At 43.0% G+C, this 21032-nt stretch overlaps 1 protein-coding gene across 1 annotated transcript in view; it reads left to right on the top strand.

The window, feature by feature from the left end:
- The first annotated feature begins 490 nt into the window (after positions 1-490).
- cp (ceruloplasmin) overlaps positions 491-21032 on the top strand; it is a 46521-nt gene continuing 25979 nt past the window's right edge. Inside the window, exons 1-5 of the mRNA XM_067995001.1 lie at positions 491-703; positions 6948-7192; positions 8574-8786; positions 13682-13861; positions 18190-18444. Coding sequence (XP_067851102.1) covers positions 546-703; positions 6948-7192; positions 8574-8786; positions 13682-13861; positions 18190-18444 — 1051 coding nt within the window. The 5' untranslated portion in view covers positions 491-545. The remainder of the gene's footprint in view (positions 704-6947; positions 7193-8573; positions 8787-13681; positions 13862-18189; positions 18445-21032) is intronic.

Raw genomic sequence — 21032 nt, forward strand, 5'->3', positions numbered from 1 at the left:
ACAATTGGAGCTTTCAAGACTGAGATGGACAGATTTTTATTAGTTAAAAGTATCAAGGGGTATGGAGCAAAAGTGGGTAAATGGAATTGAGGTCCAGATCAGCCGTGATCGAATTGAATGGTGGAGCAGGCCCGAGGGGCTGTATGGCCTGCTCCCGCTCCTAATGTTCCTAGGAACATAAAATAATTGAGCTAAATGTTGCACAATAGAATTCTTTTGTTTGCTGGTGGGAGGCCTGTTCAGCAGTCAGAGGGTTAGTGATAAATAGCATCTGCGACCTACTGTTGACCTGGGAAAAAAAAAATCATTAGTGAAATTGTGGAACTTACCAGAATGGACGTGCGTTGGAGGAGCAGTGCCTGTTTACGCAAATTACAAAATCAACATTATTTTGCAATTCTCTCTTTTCTAATTGGTCAGGTAAATCAAACAGCGCAGACGGTTCCTCCCCTGACTTATAAATGTGGGAATTCCTAATCATTGAAAGGATTCTCCTTCTTTCCCTCTCTCTCTCAACTGATGAATTCTCAGATATTTCAAACAAGATGAAGATGGTGCCAGCGGTTTGCTTCCTCTTGCTATATTTCAGTGCTGTTTCGAGGGCCTTAACCCGGGAACATTATATCGGCATTAGAGAAGCCAACTGGAATTATGCACCAAGTGGTAAAAATATAATTGCTGGCACAACAGTCGACAAGGATGAGTGAGTATATATAAATGGGAAGACAAAGAAAGAAAATCTGCAAATGCTTGAAATCTGAATTAGAAAGATAGAAGATGGTGGAAATACACAGGAGATCGGTCGGCATCTGAAAAAGAAAGACAGGCTAACATTTTAGGTTCAATGGAACTGCCCAAATCAGATAATCTGTCTTTTTCTTCCAGTGCTTTCTATTTTTACAAACATGCAAATCTTTTAGTTGAAATCTGTCAGAGCAAATAGCAACCTTTTAAAACACAGGAGCAAGAAGACTCAGCCTCTGGGTGTTCCAGGGTGGCCTAGTGCCATATCCCTCATGAGCAAAACAAGCTGAGTAGCTAAGCTTCTGTCCTGGTGAAGTATTAATTGACAGTGCTTGTTTTCCACTGTTTGCAAATTTTGAAATGTTTGCTTTGGAGTGCGAGACAGTTCGTTCCGTTCAGCTCAGTCATCGGTTGTTGTGATAGCTGTTGGTAATTGATACTGGTGACACAAAGGGACTTTGGTTAGACGGGGGCTGATCTTCTCCGTGGGGTCACTGACGCCAGCATTGGTGCCAAATGGTCTTGGTGCTGAGAGTTAGTGCCAGTGTAACGATCAAAGCCAAAATGCAAGAGTAAACTGGCAAAAAAATGAAACGAAAGAAAAAACTTTTAAAATCTTAAAATGTATTGGCGGGGGTGATGTCAATAGGGTGACCTGGTTTCCTGAGGCCACAGTGGCTCAATGCAACGCACTGTGTGACATTGAGCCATTAGGCCAGGAGGTTTCTCATGTTTTACCCCTAGTCTACCTTGAATCATCTGATCTCAGCTAAGTTGGTAGTAGACGCTCTACGATTGAATTCAGTGATCCTGGGGTAAGTGCGCAGAAAATCAGGCAAAGTTCTTGTTTGCGATTGCTAACCATTGTCCTGTGCTGGACGTTGGGTGAGGCGATGGTTAGGCTTGGGTGTGATGGTGAAACAGACTTTCACTGTTCAGGCTGACACATGATAAATCACCAGGTTTGGTCAAGAACTTTGTAGAGAGTTACCAGTGCCTTTGGAATAAAACCTCAGCAAAAATCTATTCCATTGGGTGAGGAGGGGAGAAAATTGGCAAAAGAGAAAGAAAGAAAAATACATCTTAAAAGGGCATCTTTTTGTTTGGTATATCGGGGTAGAGTTTCGTCTTGACCGCATGGGCGTTAAGCAACACCTCAGCAAAGCACAGAGAGTGAAATCTGTTGGGGAGGATTGCATGGCCCTTACGGAACCCATTGGATTTTCCTTCCATTCATTTGGAAGTGTGAAGTGATACATTTTGGTAGGAAGAATGAGGAGAGGCAATATAAACTAAATGGTACAATTTTAAAGAAGGTGCAGGAACAGAGAGACATGCATAAATCTTTGAAGGTGGCAGGACAAGTTATTAAGGCCGTTAAAAAGCACAGGGGATCCTGGACTTTATAAATAGAGGCATATAGTATAAAAGCAAGGAAGTTATGTTGAACCTTTACAGAACTCTGATTAGGCCCCAGATGGAGTATTGTGTCAAATTCTGGGCACCACACTTTAGGATGGATGTCAAGGCCTTGGAGAGGGTGCAGAGGAGATTTACTAGAATAGTACCGGGGTTAAGGTACTTCAGTTAATTGGAGAGAGTAGAGAAGCTGGGATTGTTCTCCTTAGAGCAGAGAAGGTTAAGGGAAGGTTTAATAGAGGTGTTCAAAGTTATGAGGGGTTTTGATAGAGTAGATAGGGAGAAACTGTTTCCACTGCCAGGAGGGTTGGTAACCAAAGGACACAGATTTAAGATAATTGGAAAAAAGTCCAGGAGGGAAATGAGGAGAACTTTTTTTGTGCAGTGCATTGTTATGATCTAGAATACGCTGCTTGAAAAGGTGGTGGAAGCAATTTCAATTGTGCCTTTCAAAAGGAAATAGGATATATAGAAGGCTGAAGGGTGACCTAATAGAGGTCTTCCAGAGTATGAGAGGGTATGATAGGGTAGACATAGAGAAGATGTTTCCACTTGTAGGGGAGAGCAAAACTAGGGGCTATAAACATAAGATAGTCACTAATAAATCCAATAGATAATTCAGGAGAACCTCTTTACACAGAGAAGTGTTAGGATGTGGAACTTGCTACCACAAAGAGTAGTTGAGGTGAATATCATAGATGCATTTAAGGGGAAGCTAGATAAACACATGAGGGAGAAAGGGATAGTAGGTTACGCTGATGGGGTTACATAAAGAGGGATGGGAGGAGGCTCGTGTGCAGCATAAACACTGGCATGGACCAGTTGGGCTGAATGGCCGTTTCTATGCTGTGCATTCTATGTAATTCTATGTAATATACTTGAAAAGAAGAAATTTGCAGGACCATGGGGAAAGTACAGGGGAATGGGACTAATTGGATATCTCTTTCAAACAGCCAGCGCAGAAATGCGTGTGCCAGCTCTTTGAAAGAGCTGTCCAATTAGTCCCATTCCCCTGCTCTTTCCCCATAGCCCTGTAATTTTTTTCCCTTCATTTATTTATTGTATTATCCAATTCCCTTTTGAAAGTTACTATTGAATCTGTTTCCACCACCCTTTCAGGCAGTGCATTCCAGATCATAACCAACTCGCTGCGTAAAAAAATGGTTCCTCATGTCATCTCTGGCTCTTTTGCAGATCACCTTAAACCTGTGTCCTCTGGTTACCATCCCTTCTGCCACTGGAAAGTTTCTCCTTATTTACTCCATCAAAACCGTTCATGATTTTGAACACCTCTATCAAATCTCCCCTTAACCTTCTCTGTCCTAAGGAGAGCAACCTCTCCAATTTCTCCACATAACTAAAGTCCCTCATCCCTGGCACCATTCTTCTAAATCTCTTCTGCATCCTCTCTAAGGCCTTGACATCCTTCCTAAGGTTTGCTGCCCAGAATTGTATACAATACTCCATCTGAGGCCTAACCAGTGTTTTCTAAAGGTTTAGCATAACTTCCTTGCATTTGTACTCTGAGCCTATTAATAAAGCTCAGGATCCCATATGCTTTTTTAACAGCTTCTCAACTTGTCCTGCCACCTTCAAGGATTTGTGTAAGTGCACCCCCTTTAAAATGGTACCATTTAGTTTATATTGCCTCCTCATTCTTCCTACCAAAATGTATCACTTCACACTTCTCTGTGTTAAATTTCATCTGCCATATGTCTGCCCATTTCACCAGTCTGTCTATGTCCTCCTGAAGTCTGAATAGCCCTAAGTTGACTCTCTTTCACTTCCTGTGGTGAAGACTCGTACCTCTACTGGGCACCAGCCCAGATTGGGTGAGCACTGGACAATTGCAGGTGCACAGAATTTGTTTTTAATTACTTAACCAAGGGAGCCAAGGTTTTCTCTGCATCTGGATTGGAGGCATGTGGATGCTTTTTCCTGAATTTGCCTAATTTGGATTGTCTGGAACTATAATGACATCATTACCTGCTCCGAGAAAGCAGCCAAAGCTGCATAGCAGGAGAGTGGGACTAATTGGATAGCTCTTTCAGAGAGCCGGCACAGGCACGATGGGCCGAATGGCCTCCTTCTGTGCTGTATGATTCTAAGAAAACTGACTGCATTGTAGGAAGATCCCAAATCCAAGCTTGGAATCCTAAAAGTAGGATTGAGATCGGCCAAGCCCAGATTTGGATTCTCCTTTTCCATCGCCTGCACCCAGAGGACGCCCAACATCACCTCCTCCTCAAGGCAACTCGGGATGGGAAATCAATAACAAAAGATGCACTGGACTAATATCCATGTACCAATGATGGATTAGAAATGGGGCGGGGGAGGGTGAAGAGAGGGGTGTTGAACAGTTTCAGCCTGAACCTGAATCACATTCTAATGACCAGAGTTCAGAGAATTGGAATACTAATGGAAAGCACAAACAGATTTAATGTGATGAGCATTAATGTGATTGAGATTGCAGCCTGACCTTGAATTACTGCTTTTAACTCATTGCTAAATATTTGTACTTCTTTGTAACACGGTTATTTTTAGTTTTAATTTGAGCTGAAGGGTATTAGTGATAGGGACATTTTCTATTTTGGGCCCCCACTATCAGCGTCAAGCAGTCCCAGGTCAGTTTATAGCGGAGCCAAATGCTGAGTAAAGCTACCTGTAATCTGCCCCCAACAGTGTGCCTCAGCTGCAAGCCCAGAGGAGTGACATTTTTTCCCATTTTGCATACAATCACCATGTGACCTTTCTGAGTGCCAGTGGCAATTAATGGAGAGTTTTTAATGTCGTGGGTCACGCTCACTGGGAGCTGGATTGAATCTGCCCACGCTCAATTCACATGGAATCAAAGCCCAGACAAAGAAGACTTTCGTTCCATCATTCTGGGTGAGATTTGAGTTCAAAGGCCAGTGCCCACCTCAACTTTGTTTTATCATTGCTTAGCATTAAGTAAGTTGGGTATAGCAGAAGCAATGGAATGTTGGTGGGCCCAGGATTTGCAACCTGTGTTCAATATTCAGCCCATTATGTGGACAAGACTTTTAATTATGTGCACACAGTGAGTTATTTCCTCATCCATCACATTGGGCAGCAGGGGTTAAATCTAGGGATTTTGCACAATAAAGATACATTTTCAAAAGCATGGTCAACAGGAACCTATCAATCAAATTTGATTCAGTCTTTTTTGAGCCTAAGGCCTGTAGTGCTGGACATCGCCAAGGTTGAAAGGTGCAGGAGAGAATACAAAATGAACGAAGAAGTTATAGTTAGCTGACGACAGGCTCGTGTTATAAAAGCTTGTAGGATGAATGGAACACTTAGGGAAGTAAGGAATTCCACAGCTTTGAGGTAAAATAGCAGATTCCTCCCAAAGTGTGATGTGTGGGATATATTCCGATTCTTACAGAAAGGAAGATTAGTCATTTAAATTTACGAAAATCCTATTTCTCTGCTTGTGGATATTGGAAGTCGCACTTATCCATTAGAATGTGTTTGTGAACCCAGGGTTGGCTAGCACTTTGCTCAATTTATCCTTATCTAAAGAGCTGTTGCCATTTTTTCAAACTCTTATCTGTGAACGACAGGGTGGCCTCCTATCTTGGACACAGTAAAGATTGCGTTCGTCCAACATCAACAGAATGACCCTGAGTCTGGTACAGTGAGTGCAGTTGCTCAAGAAGAAATTAACCCTGTCCTCAGCCTAGTTTGTAGGCCTTAGTCTAAGGGATTCCGTTTGAACTCCTAAATGTGTCCCGTGGATTCAACAGCAGTTATGTACTGGACGGACAGTGACATTGCTTAAGAAGAGATAGTGACGGTGTAATGTATGATCAGTTCCACAATTTCTAATAATAAAAGTTAGGTTTTTCCATCGAGTATTAGGCCTTACTGCCTGCTATTGTCTCCTTCCAAGATATTTTCCTCAAACTGAAATAGTGCATACTGTTGGGAGAAACAGATACAACAGTAACAACAACTTACATTTATATAATGCCTTTAACATAGAAAAATGTCCCAAGGAAACTTCACAGCAGTGTAATCAAAAATTGGATGCCAAGCTAATAAAAATATTAGGAGGGGTAACCAAAAGTGGTCAGAAAGATGAGTTTTAAGAAGGGTATTAAAGGAGGAGAGGGAGGTGGAGAGGCAGAGGGGCTTAGGAAGGGAATTGGGTGGTTTCTATAATGGGCGGCCAATTGGCAATGCCAGGTTTACGCCTGGACAGCAAGTTCCAAATGTATCTCAGATTCTTCAAAGAAGGTAAAGGGACAATCATGTGTGAGAATACAGACCTTTGTTAGCCATGGCTCAGTAGCATCACTCTCACCTCTGAATCAAAAGATTGTGGATTCAAGCCCCACTCCAGAGACTTGAGCACATAAACTAGGCTGACACTTCAGTGCGGTACTGAGGGAGTGCTGCACTGTTGGAGGTGCCATCTTTTGGATGAGACATTAAACTAATGTTTGCCCCCTCAGGTGGATGTAAAAGTTTCCATGACAGCTTTCGAAAAACAGCAGGGGAGTTTCTCCCAGTGTCCTGACAAACAACAGCACCAAAACCAACATTACCAAATAAACAGGTTATCTGGCTATTTATCACATTGTTGTCTGTGGGACCTTGACTGCTATGCTTCCCCACATTACAACAGTGACTATACTTCAAACGTACTTTATGAGCTGTGAAGTGCACTGGGGCATCTTGAGCCCATGAAAGGCTCCATATAATTACAAGTCCATTCTTTGCGTTCATTGATACCTGTTGTACTTTGCAATATATAGGCATGCATCTGTATTCCTGAAACGTGGTCCGACCAGGATAGGAAGTGTGTATAAGAAAGCTGTGTATCTGGAGTACACAGACGGCAATTATACCAAGGAGGTTGCAAAACCTGAATGGTTGGGATTTTTGGGACCAATTATAAAGGCTGAACAAGGTGACACCATCATGATTCACCTGAAGAATTTTGCTTCTCGACCCTATTCAATTCATTCACATGGTTTCACCTACACAAAAGAAAATGAAGGTAATTTGTCTTTGGCTGTTGTTTATTATTTGCTCCCTTTGTTCTTAATTGCCTACTGGGAGCTGCATTTGGCTGATCAGTGCTCGACTATAACTAGCCACGAGGAGTAACACAAGATCCGCCTGCTCCACAAGGAATTGCTTTGCCTTTACTTAGCATCTCTTTGCTGTAATCATGACCACCCCCTGCTCAAAAAATCCACCCAGACCCCTCGGTCCTTGCTACCTAACTCCAACCTCTCTTTACTCTCAAAATGTCTTGAATGAGTTGTCGCCTCCCAGATCCATGTCCATTTTTTCCCATAATTCCCTCTTGGAATCCCTCCATTCAGCTTTCTGCCCTTCTCACAGCACTGAACGGCTCTAACCAAAGTCCAAACGATAGTTTCTGTGGCTGTGATCCTGGTGCATCATCCTTCCTTGATCTTTACCACACCCTCCCACCCAACCCCCGAACTGAGTACCTGTACCAATACCCCCTGCTCCCTCCTCCACTTCTCACCATTCTCACCTCCCCCCATTCTCACCTCCGAGAAATATCCTATCCTTGCACTTTTATCAGTAGTACCTTGCAACCTCTGCATGCTGCACTGTCGGAGATGCTGTCATTCGGATAAGACATTAAACCGAGGCCCTGTCTGCCCTCTCAGGTGGACGTAAAAGATCCCCTGGCTCTATTTTGAAGAAGAGCAGGGGAGTTCTTCTCGGTGTCCTGGCCAATATTTATCCCTCAACCAACATCGCTATAACAGATTATCTGGCTATTTATTTCATTGCTGTTTGTGGGACCTTGCTGTGCGTCAATTGGTGCCGTGTTTCCTACATTACAACAGTGACCACACTTCAAAAGGTACTTCATTGGCTGTAAAGCGCTTTGGGACTTCCTGAGGTCCTGAAAAGCACTGTATAAATGCAAGTCTTTCTTTCTTTTCTCTCCAATGTTCCCACACCATGGGACATCTCCCCCATCTATCCTCCCACTGTAGTTATGCCCAGACCCCTGCTACCCCTTTCTCAGTGCTGCCAAACACCACAGCCCTCCAATTATGCTGCAAGCCCTCTCCCAGTTCTCCCAGACACCTTGCACCCCTTGCTAATGCACCCTTGAGCTGAAAAAAGGGTAAAATCGAAAATTAACAATAAAGTTAAACTCATTTTTAATAGTAATCAAGGGCACCACAATCTATATGATTTATTTCCGCTTCTGCCCTACTGTTTTCAATTTTGGTAGTGTCCTGTCTTGTTGCCTTTGGCTGTCAATCTAGGCTTCTCGATAAAAAGAAATATCCCTTTCATATTGTTAGATATAGGTATAAAGTAACAAGTATAAATGGGATATTATTGTGACATAACGTCAGGGTATTAATCCTTTGCTTTCTTAGGTGCGCTTTATCCTGACAACTCCACGGCCAGGGAGAAACTAGATGACAGTGTAAATCCAGGAAGTAATTATACTTACAAGTGGGACTTAACAGAAGATCAAAGCCCAACAGATGATGACACAGACTGTTTGACAAGGATTTATCACTCACATATCGACGCGCCCAGAGATGTTTCAACCGGACTTATTGGACCTTTGATCATTTGCAAAAAAGGTAATGATTGAACTGAACTGCTCCAAGATGTATGTGTAGAACCTGTGCCAGTGATAATTAGCAAAATGTTGCACTAGTGCAGTTAATACCTTGACATTATAAGGAAGAAAGGTAGAGGTGAAGCCTGTGAGAAGGGCAAGTTTATAAAGGTGGATGGTCTCTCCCACCTCCTAGTCCAGATGATATCTTTACTGGAATTACTTGTCTCCAACACAACAATTCCAGAACCTCAACAGATGTATCTCCAGATTCCTGTCATCAAACAGGACATGCCTTAAACACCTACAGCTCCAAAATAAGAACAATGCTCAGCTTCCAGGACGGCTACTGAGCAGCGCTAATCTGGGGGAATGTTGACTGTGCCTCGAGGGCTATCATTGAAAAATCTAGCCTCACTGATAAACCATGTGAACTGAAGCCTTTTTACTTGCCCTCCTTACCCAGAAAAATCTGCAAGGGATCCAGGAGCACCCATAGAAGCACTGAGGTTCTTAACCTAGAGGAAGCCTGCAGCTTCCTGAGAAAAACCCTTGGGTTTGTTGTCACTTTCTCCAATCTGATGCAATGAGAAGTTCCCAGGAACACTCTTCTCAAGCAAATTCAAAAGCTGATGTGAAAAGGATATCACAAAACTAAAGAAAACACTTATATTTATCTAATGTCCCAAATCGTTTTACAGGCAACTTACTTTTGAAGTACAGTCACTGTTGTTGAGTGAGCAAACTTGGCAGCCAATTTGCACACAGCATTCTCTCATTACTGCACTTAAATATAAACCTAGATTATGTGCTCACGTCCTGGAGTGGACTCGAACCCACAATCTTTTGACTCAGGAGGTGACAGCGCTATCACTGAGCCAAGCTGAGAGCAAACTAACTCCTCCACAAAGGCCAGATCATGCCAATCAAACAGTTGGACAAATTCCATCTCCGTAAACATGATCTATATCTACCTCTGCCTCCAAATTAGACACATCTTTCATTCTGTATACTCAGACATTAGCCAAACTAAACAAAATCTCCACTCCCTGAATGGTGCCCTCAAACTCCCTGATGGTATTAGACAGGAACTTTCAGAAGTTGATTGGGAGAGTCTGTTGGCAGGCAAAGGGACGTCTGATAAGTGGGAGGCTTTCAAAAGTGTATTAACCAGGGTTCAGGGTAAGCACATTCCTTATAAAGTGGTAGAAGTAGGGAACCTTGGATGACTCGGGAGATTGAGGCCCTAGTCAAAAAGAAGAAGGAGGCATATGACATGCATAGACAGCTGGGATCAAGTGGATCCCTTGAAGAGTATAGAGATTGCCGGAGTAGAGTTAAGAGAAAAATCAGGAGGGCAAAAAGGGGACATGAGATTGCTTTGGCAGATAAGGCACAGGAGAATCCAAAGAGCTTCTACAAATACATAAAGGGCAAAAGAGTAACTAGGGAGAGAGTAGGGCCTCTTAAGGATCAACAAGGTCATCTATGTGCGGAACCACAAGAGATGGGTGAGATCCTAAATGAATATTTCACATCGGTATTTACGGTTGAGAAAGGCATGGATGTTAGGGAACTTGGGGAAATAAATAGTGATGTCTTGAGGAGTGTACATATTACAGAGAGGGAGGTGCTGGAAGTCTTAACGCGCATCAAGGTAGATAAATCTCCGGGACCTGATGAAATGTATCCCAGGACGTTATGGGAGGTTAGGGAGGAAATTGCGGGTCCCCTAGCAGAGATATTTGAATCATCGACAGCTACAGGTGAGGTGCCTGAAGATTGGAGGGTAGCAAATGTTGTGCCTTTGTTTAAGAAGGGCGGCAGGGAAAAGCCTGGGAACTACAGACTGGTGAGCCTGACATCTGTAGTGGGTAAGTTGTTAGAGGGTATTCTGAGAGGCAGGATCTACGGGCATTTGGAGAGGCAGGGACTGATTAGGAACAGTCAGCATGGTTTTGTGAGAGGAAAATCATGTCTCACAAATTTGATTGAGTTTTTTGAAGGGGTAACCAAGAAGATAGATGAGGGCTGTGCAGTAGACGTGGACTACATGGACTTCAGCAAAGCCTTTGACAAGGTATCGCATGGTAGGTTGTTACATAAGGTTAAATCTCACGGGATCCAAGGTGAGGTAGCCAATTGGATACAAAATTGGATTGACGGCAGAAGACAGAGGGTGGTTGTAGAGGGTTGTTTTTCAAATTGGAGGCCTGTGACCAGTGGTGTGCCTCAGGGATCGGTGCTGGGTCCGCTGTTATTTGTTATTTATATTAATGATTTGGATGAGAATTTAGGAGGCATGGTTAGTAAGTTTGCAGATGACACCAAGATTGGTGGCATTGTGGACAGTGAAGAAGGTTATCTAGGATTGCAACGGGATCTTGATAAATTGGGCCAGTGGGCCGATGAATGGCAGATGGAGTTTAATTTAGATAAATGTGAGGTGATGCATTTTGGTAGATCAAATCGGGCCAGGACCTACTCCATTAATGGTAGGGCGTTGGGGAGAGTTATAGAACAAAGAGATCTAGGAGTACAGGTTCATAGCTCCTTGAAAGTGGAGTCACAGGTGGATAGGGTGGTGAAGAAGGCATTCAGCATGCTTGGTTTCATTGGTCAGAACATTGAATACAGGAGTTGTGATGTCTTGTTGAAGTTGTACAAGACATTAGTAAGGTCACACTTGGAATACTGTGTACAGTTCTGGTCACCCTATTATAGAAAGGATATTATTAAACTAGAAAGAGTGCAGAAAAGATTTACTAGGATGCTACCGGGACTTGATGGTTTGACTTATAGGGAGAGGTTGGATAGACTGAGACTTTTTTCCCTGGAGAGTAGGAGGTTTAGGGGTGATCTTATAGAAGTCTATAAAATAATGAGGGGCATAGATAAGGTAGATAGTCAAAATCTTTTCCCAAAGGTAGGGGAGTCTATAACGAGGGGGCATAGATTTAAGGTGAGAGGGGAGAGATACAAAAGGGTCCAGAGGAGCAATTTTTTCACTCAAAGGGTGGTGAGTGTCTGGAACGAGCTGCCAGAGGCAGTAGTAGAGGCGGGTACAATTTTGTCTTTTAAAAGGCATTTGGACAGTTACATGGGTAAGATGGGTATAGTGGGATATGGGCCAAGTGCAGGCAATTGGGACTAGCTTAGTGGTGTAAACTGGGCGACATGGACATGTTGGGCCGAAGGGCCTGTTTCCATGTTGTAAACTTCTATGATTCTATGACACAGCTCCATCCTGTGCATCATGTTCATCACCTCGATTGGAAACCTGTGATTGAGAATGAGACCTAGGATGTCAAATAGCGGAGGAGGATTGGCATGAGGTATGGAGACAGATCTTCACAACCACATGTAGCAAAATGCCAATAATGCAGCTAAAATCAGGGATTCAGCGAAGTGGGAGATCTATCCTGGGCCTGTCCATTGTGCGGTATCTTATGTTAGTGCTGCAATGTCCCTTTATAGTGCATTCTCTGACATGGCGGCAGATAGTTAAAGGGATAAAACTGTATGGGGAAGGGGTAAACTATCAATTAAAGGGGTAGTAGGCCGTATTATAAGTGCCTCTGATTTAACTATATGTCCAAGTGTCCAATGGATAGATGATGTTCCAGTTAAACACTATTGAAAGGACTCAGGATGTGCAAATTGAACACGCCTATCCCAGTACTAATTTTTATCCTGAGGTGTCACTAACTCATTCAGCAAATATTAACTGTATCATGCTGAAACCCTCAAAGGTAAAACATTATTATGCATCATTGTCTGAAATGGCCTTTTCCTCACTCTGGTGATGGATTTGATTCAGTCACCCCAAGGATCGAGAAAAAGAAAAGGTAAAAGCAAATAAAGGAAGGGAAAATAAAGAAGTGGAGAGAAGGGAGGCCACCAGTTCACATTCCATTGATACCAGTATAGCAGTGTAAGCAATTATATGAGACAGACCCAAGTCCCAGGATTACCCAGCTCCCAGATTTTAGATACTGGTCAGCTTGGCTCATTTAGTAGCATCTCTCAGCTCTGAGTCAGAAGGTTGAGCACTGTATCCCCATTACTGACTTTAGTACATATTCTGGGCTGACAATTCAGTGCAGCACTAAGGTTGTGCAGCATTGCCGGAGATGCTATCTTTCAGGTGAGATGATAAAGTGCAGCCCTGTCTGCTTAGGTGAAGTTGAAAGATTTCACGGTACCACTCAAAGAAGAGCAGGGTGTAAAAACAGAGCATGCTGGAAACACTCAGCAAGTCAGGCAGCATCGGTGGAGAGAGAAACAGAGTTAACATTTCAGGTCGATGACCTTTCATCAGAACTGGAAGAAGTTAGAGATTTAACAGTTTATAAGCAAATACGGAGCCAGGTAAAATATGGGGGGTGGGGGGGGCGGTGGTAGCGGAGGAGGAAAGAGAAAAAGGGAGAGGTCTGTGATAGGGTGGAGGGCAGGAGTGATTAAATGACAAAAGGGATGATGGTGCAAGGCAAAAGTGAGTGGTAACAAGACAATAAAGAAACAAAAGATGGGTCCAGAGGAGGTGTGAATGGTTACAGCAGAACCATTACCAGCACCTGCTGTCCGAGAAAATGGGAGCGGTGATTATGATCTAAAATTGTTGAACTCAATGTTAAGGCTGGAAGGCTGTAAAGTGCCTAATCAAAAGATGAGATGTTGTTCCTCGAGCTTGTGTTAATGAATTAATTTGTTATAAAGTGCTTTGGAATGTCCTGAGGATGTGATTAATAAATACAAGTTCTTATTTTCTTAACTTTAAATATTTTATGATGAAAGTCGCCCTTTGGCCATTCCTGTTTTACCCACCAAATGTCTGCTTAGCTCAATGGAGACTCAGAAGACACATTTCTGAATTATATATGAATAATTATTTCCACCTTCCTGTTTGATTTGTAGGTGTTTTAACTGGCAAGAAGAAAAAGGGCCATACGATTAACGAGGAGTTTGCCCTCATGTTCTCAGTGGTGGATGAAAACCTCAGCTGGTATCTGGATGACAATATTAGGAGATATTGTGCTACCCCAAACAAAGTAGATAAAGATGATGAAGATTTTATGGAAAGTAACAAAATGCACTGTAAGATGCCATTTATAATCTACTTGATTGTAATTGCTTCATTTTCACAGAAAGAGTGTACGTAGAACCCACAAGGCTCATCTCCTCTTTTGCACAAAGTCCTGAGTAAGCATTAACCCTGTCCTTGCCAAATTCCAAAGGTTCTCTGCTCCACCGTCTTATCAATTTCAAACCCATTTCTCCATTTTCCCTCAGTTTTCTAACCATACCTCCTGGCCTACATTTTCATTCCTGCAGCTCTGAAATCCCTCCCACCCTCCGTTTCCTCTGCTCCACCATCTATCGGTCACTGGGCTCCATAGAGCCTCTGCTCTCTGGAGCCATTTCCCAAAACTACTCTGCCTTGCTACCTCTCCCTTCGAAATCCTCTGTTAAAAATATTGGGGTCTGCAATACATATCGTCTCAGGTTCAGTATCACCAGTCATTTCCATGTCTCCTACAGTCTGGCCAGTACTTTTACCACCCTAGTTATATAATAGAATACCATAGGGGCTGTATCAATAAGACCCCTTCTATGATTCACAGTGCACCTTTTTCTACCCAATAGCCAGACAAATGATAACAGGACGCAAGTATTGTAACAGTGAACCCTTACTGTGTACCCTGGTTACTGGAATGTATCATGTGATACAACGTGGATTGTTCTCTCTTTATCGACAGCAGGCTGGATAAACATTCCAATGAATTGAGGCACAGACTTTGAACAAATAACTGGTCTATTTGCATAAGATGTATGAATGAACAGTACACAGTGAGAATATGTATTCCCCTGTACTCCTTGGTATATAAAATAACAAAGTAGTAACTTACTTTCTCTCTAAACAGGGACATTTGACTCTATGTTTACTTACTGTAACCTCAAACTAGTATGATTTGACTTGTCAGGCTGGTGCAGAGCTTCAAATCACTCAGCTTGACAGCAAGTTACAAACTCACTGACTGCTCTCCACTCCCTGACTCAAAACCACTGATATAAATCTCTGGGAAGAAGTCTTTGCCCACAGAGCTGTCAATCACAGGGGGCTCCAGTCAATCAAGGAGTCATAGAGTCATAGAGTTATACAGCACGGATAGAGGCCCTTCAGCCCATCGTGTCCGCGCCGGCCATCAAGCCCTGTCTACTCTAATCCCATATTCCAGCATTTGGTCCGTAGCCTTGTATGCTATGGCATTTCAAGTGCTCATCCAAATGCTTCTTGAATGTTGTGAGGGTTCCTGCCTCCACAACCCTTTCAGGCAGTGAGTTCCAGACTCCAACCACCCTCTGGGTGAAAAAGTTCTTTCTCAAATCCCCTCTAAACCTCCCGCCTTTTACGTTGAATCTATGTCCCCTTGTTATAGAACCCTCAAGGACTCAGAAATAACTGTTAATCAAAGCCACCACCTCCAGGTTGAGGTTCCACCCTCTAATTGTGTGACCAGAGGGCCTCCAGGTATCTGCATAGCTGTGTGCCTGAGTGCAGCTTGAGCAGAATGACAACTTATCCAAGAAGGTATCACAATGCTGCTCATGTGGACAATGGGCCCATCCATAACAATACCATGACCTGTTTGGGATGATAAATAAATGGCTCCCCAAATAATTAGCTAATGAAAACCTCAGACCACGGTTACAAATTTCAGGCCTGTACTAGATATTCTCTCGGGTTTAGCATCACCAGTTTTTCCTATAACCGGACACCATATTCCTTATGATTAGGTTTGACCCTCAATGCCCAATATCTAGTCATGTGATAACACGACCCAGGGCTGTAACAATGAAACCCCTTATGGTATGAACTGGGTACTGTGATTCCATGCATGTCACCTCGAATGCTTCTCCAATCTTCCAAAAGGCAGTCTGATGATGTCTGATGAATAATTTAGTGAGACAAGGCAAATTATAAAACAATAGGCTAATTTGTTTTACAAATAATAAGTGAACAGACAGAATAACATTTTATCGTAAATCTCACATTTCAATTTTTTTTATAGTAGTCCTTGTAACATTGAAAATAACAAAGATGCAACTTGCTTTCTCTGTTAGCAGGGTAAATGTACTCTTCTGACAAAAAGGCTTTCTGAAACTGGTTGGCCTTGAACTGAAGGAAGGAGCTTTCTCTTATTAGGTTTGGCTTCCTCTCCAGGCCCCACAGACTGTCCTAGACAATGTGCTTCTTTGCTCTCTCATTTCTTATCTGTTGTAAACAATTTTACAACACCAAGTTATAGTCCAGCAATTTTATTTTAAATTCACAAGCTTTCGGAGGCTTCCTCCTTCCTCAGGTGAACGTTGTTGGAAAGGAGGAAGGAGGAAGCCTCCGAAAGCTTGTGAATTTAAAATAAAATTGCTGGACTATAACTTGGTGTTGTAAAATTGTTTACAATTGTCAACCCCAGTCCATCACCGGCATCTCCACATCATTTCTTATCTGGACAGGAAGCCAAGAGCTTGACCTCTGACCCTCTCACTGCCCTCCATGTTTGCTGATTGGCCAGCTGAGCTGCCAATCAAACTGGCTACCGCCTTCCCTGGGGAAGGTTTGCTATCAGTTACCCCACCCCGCTGCCCTCAAAGAAGGGGCCATCCTAACATTATAGGTTTGAATTGTAACAGGATGTCTCAATGAACTACCCTTGTTTCAAGTTGAGGTGATATGCGAGAAACTCCATTCTGGACAGACACTTCATTTGAATCTAATTTACATTTCTAGAAGCTGTGTGTTGAGAATTTTAATATAAATTACACCAAAATCTTTGTGTTCAAATACTCAGAAATCCTGATGTATAACACCCCATTGTGTGGGCCAAAACAAACTTACATCTTAAGAAGACATACCCTTGATAACTGTCTGTTGTGAGCAGATAGCATCTGCTGATGAGATATTGTGTGTGACGCTTTACATGCTGCTTCTAGTAGTACAGTTAAAAAAAACAACACAGGCAAAAATTCATTGGGACACTATTTGAAATGCAAGTTGTTGTATGTAGAAAATAGAATCATGGAATCATAAAATGGTTACAGCACAGAAGGAAGCCATTCAGCCCATCGAGCCTGTGCCTGCTCTTTGTAAGAGCAATCCAGTTAGTCCCATCCCCCTGCACTTTTCCCCGTAGCCCTGCAAATCTTTTCCCTTCAAGTATTTATCCAATTCCTTTTTGAAAGCCACGGTTGAAACTCCTTCCACCACCCTTTCAGGCAGCACATGCCATAATAAATAAGTGAAAGTACTTATAATCGAATAACATGCAAGAGTGAAGTTTGAATGATTATTAACTAATATCTTAATCTCTCAGTTCTAAAACACCCCATGTATCTACTATTTTCCTCATATAATATATATTGCCAGTGGATCACTGTTTTATCAAAACATAATTTACAGTCATTACTGCAACATTCTCAGGGCAGAAAATATTAGAATTCTTATTTACTAAAACAAACACGGATGGAGTGGCCACAGGTTCCAAAGGATGAGTATCTCGGCTGTGCCAGTAATGAGGGGGGGAGGTGGTGGGGAGACCATGCAGAGTGCGACAGGTCCCCATAAAGAGGGAGGAGTGCCAGTGGTTCAGTCCTTCTGGGATACCTTTAAACTCCTCTTGGCAGTTAATTGGCAGAAGGCTGAAAGTAGTTGCTTGCTATTTTGGGCTGGGGGAATGGGGGGGAAGGGGGAAATACTGCATGGGTTGGGAAGACCAAAAAAAAGAGGACTGAGAGAACAGAATGCACAGGTACTGTAAAATAGGTAAAGTGGGGAAGAAGGTTTGATGAAGCATTGAAATTGCTTAATGTTAAAACAAGCCTCCACCAAAAAGCTGTTGAGGCTCGGGGTCAACTGAAAATTTCAAAACTGAGATTGATAGATTTTTGTTAGGCAAGGGTATTAAAGGTTACAGAACCAAGACAGGTGGATGGAATTAAGATGCAGATCAGCCATGATCTAACTGAATGACAGAACAGGGCTCGAGGGACTGAATGGCCTACTCCTGTTCCTGCGTTCCTATATTCCTAGGTCAATATTAAAATTGACCAGGGCAGCAGGCACATGGGAACACCACCACCTGCACGTTCCCCTCCAAGTCACACACCATCCTGACTTGGCAATATATCGCCGTTCTTTCATCGTCGCTGGGTCAAAATCCTGGAACTTCCTACGTAACAGAACTGTGGGAGAACCTTCACCACACGGACTGCAGCGGTTCAAGAAGGCGGCTCATCACCACCTTCTCAAGGGCAAATAGGGATGGGCAATAAATGCTGGCCTTGCCAGCGACGCCCACATCCCATGAATGAATTAAAAAAATTAATATTTTGTAAAGGCCTCACAATCTATTTATATTTTTCAGCCATTAATGGATACGTCTATGGAAACCTGCCTCTCCTGTCAATGTTCACCGGGGACAGAGTGGTCTGGTATCTGTTTGGGATGGGCAATGAGGTGGATATACACTCTGTATACTTCCATGGCCAGACTCTCATTGATAGGCATCACCATGTGGACACTGTCAGCCTATTTTCTGCCTCATTTGTCACTGCTGTGATGGTGCCCAAGAACAAAGGAACATGGCTTCTCAGCTGTCAAGTCAATGACCATATAGAAGGTTTGAAAGTTTTCTTCTCATTCTTAACATCTTTATTTTTATGGCTACATTTTTCTGTGCTTATCCACTTGAAGGGTCTCAGCACTGGGCAGTATGTTTCACTCCTGGTGTCAGCCTTAAGCACTTTGGGTTGGGTATAATAACATGGTCTGATGAGGATTAAATCTTTTTTCTACTTTACCCCGACTGAACCATAACTGCAAGCATTGCCCTCTTCTACCAATGTAACAGTCCACTCCCCACAAGAGTCATCCATGTAGTCGTCTTGGGAGTGAATTTGCCAATTTGCTGCCAGCTGGTACTGAATTATGGGATGTTTTGTGCTGTGGTTTCATGCCTATTAGCAACTGGGTTGATACTGTCCCAAACTTATCATCCTCATAGCATAGAGAGGAGATTTTGTCCCATCAGTCAGGACTGGATTAAAATCCTGATCCCAGAAGTGAAAACATAGGAGGATAATCCACTGTGTCACCCAATGTCCTTATATTTAATTTTAAGGCAGAAAATTTGCTTGCAAACAGTTTATTTTAGCGAAGGGCACATTGTATTGTCAACTCTTCCGACCTGCCTTAAATAAGCATTTGTTAGAGTTACTCTAATTTTTTAAAACAAGACTTTTGGACAATGACCTCTTCATATATAAAAGTTATTTTTCAAAAAAATGAATTAAGTAAAGTGCATGTTCTCCAGGGTTATGACCCATTACAGGTTGCATTGCATGGTACTTGCAAGATATGTGCAATGTGGCTGTTAGAGTTCTACATATCGTTAGCCCAAGGTATTGAACTTCAGGGTCTTTCCTCAAAATAGCGAGCGTGCAAGATTGAAGACGGCAGGACGGGGACTTAACAAGCACAGGGTGAGGATAGGGTTTGGCCCTGTGTAGCCTCTTGGGGTGCTGATGTAGGAAATAGGAAGTTGGAGCTGAAGATTGCGCAGCTGAAGATCCTTGGGTTCCTGAGGGGGTGGGAAATAAAAAAAGGGTTTGTGAGCATGTTGGGCCTGCAGGAAGGGGGCCTACACCTCATGGTGTTTTTTTTTTTTCCCAGCTCGATGTGCAGCTTGTTCACCACTCACTCAGCCTGGAAAATGTCTCACAGTTTCTTTGTCTGTTTTTTTTTTTGTGAGGGAGGGGAGCAGAGTGCAGTGCTATGGGATGCATGACCTTGGACTAAAAGTGAGAGCTGTAGGGGAATCCTTCACCTACAGGGACTAGGCAAAGCAGGAAAAGGGTGCCATCTGGGGTTGTAAGGCCTGCGATAGTCCTAGTAGCCTCATGGATCTTAATCTAGAAATATTGGAGCAATATACGCAGTACTGTGTCCCTTTGGCACTTACCTCTCGTGATTGTGGGGGGAGTGGTATTTGTGGCACACTTGTCGAAGAATTTTTAACTAACTTTCTCTTGTTCTGCTGTGGTCTTTCAATCAATCAACTTTGTTTCTTCTTACATAGGAGTAGGATTAGAAAGTTCAGCCCCTCGAGCATGATCTGCCATTCAATTAGATCATGGCTGATCTGTACCTCAACTCCATTTACCCGTCTTTGATCCATATCCCTTGATACCCTTACCTAATAAAAATCTGTTGATCTCAGTCTTGAAAATTTCAATTGACCCAGTATCCATAGCCTTTTGGGGGAGAGAATTCCAGATTTCCACTACCTTTTGTGTGAAAAAGAGCTTCCTGATTTAATTCCTGAACGGCCTAGCTCTAATTTTAAGATTGTGCCCCCTTGTTCTGGACTCCCCCACCAGAGGAAATAGCTTACAGAGAGCTAGAAAGTGTACTTGAATGTGTGCGTCATAAATAATACCCTCAATCGTTCTCTCTTTTCCTCAGTTTACAGTCTTGATTTGTTCGAAATCTTCGAGTCACCAGTGTCCCTGCTCATGCTCCTGTCATGCCAAGTCTGGTCAGAAAAATCCACATGGAGCATGATGGGCAGGTTGACCATCTTACCTTCCTACTCCAACCCCCACTCCATAGCAGATCGTGAGCTGATTGATAAGTTATCCTGCATATAGCATATATCCTGTATACACTCTTGCAGGACCACAATTATCACTATCATCAATAGCTTTGCATGGCCAAGCAAAGTATATTTGGATAAATGTCTACTGCCTCTAGCTCACATCTGATACAGTCACTCGTCCTTTGTGTTCTGCCCTACGGCAGGTCCTAACTCAAGTCTCACACATGAAATTCTTAAGCCATTTACTGGGGAAGAGCAGCTGAGGTAGTTTGCCGTCGCCTTATGGTTTTTATCCTCAGAATGCCTTCTCCTTAAGAGACCCACCTACCTTTTATGATGGGAGGCACACACACCCATCGGACGCAAGTGCTGGCCGTCAATCCAGTATTCAGAACCTGCGTTCCGATCTCCACTGACTAGGGCTGTCTGGAGCGGGGCCCAAACCCAACCTTTCTGCCTCAAAGGTGGGAATACCACCACTAAACCAGTGGTCACTCTGTCCAGATGTGAGTCCCCCGGTGGATGTCAACCCAATAATTAGAGACCATTTTCTGGTCTCCACTTGCCGGGGCTGTAGAGATCAGGGCTCGAATCCTTCACCCTCTGACTCA

Source organism: Heptranchias perlo, chromosome 13 (assembly GCF_035084215.1).
Source record: "Heptranchias perlo isolate sHepPer1 chromosome 13, sHepPer1.hap1, whole genome shotgun sequence".
Taxonomy (NCBI): domain Eukaryota; kingdom Metazoa; phylum Chordata; class Chondrichthyes; order Hexanchiformes; family Hexanchidae; genus Heptranchias; species Heptranchias perlo.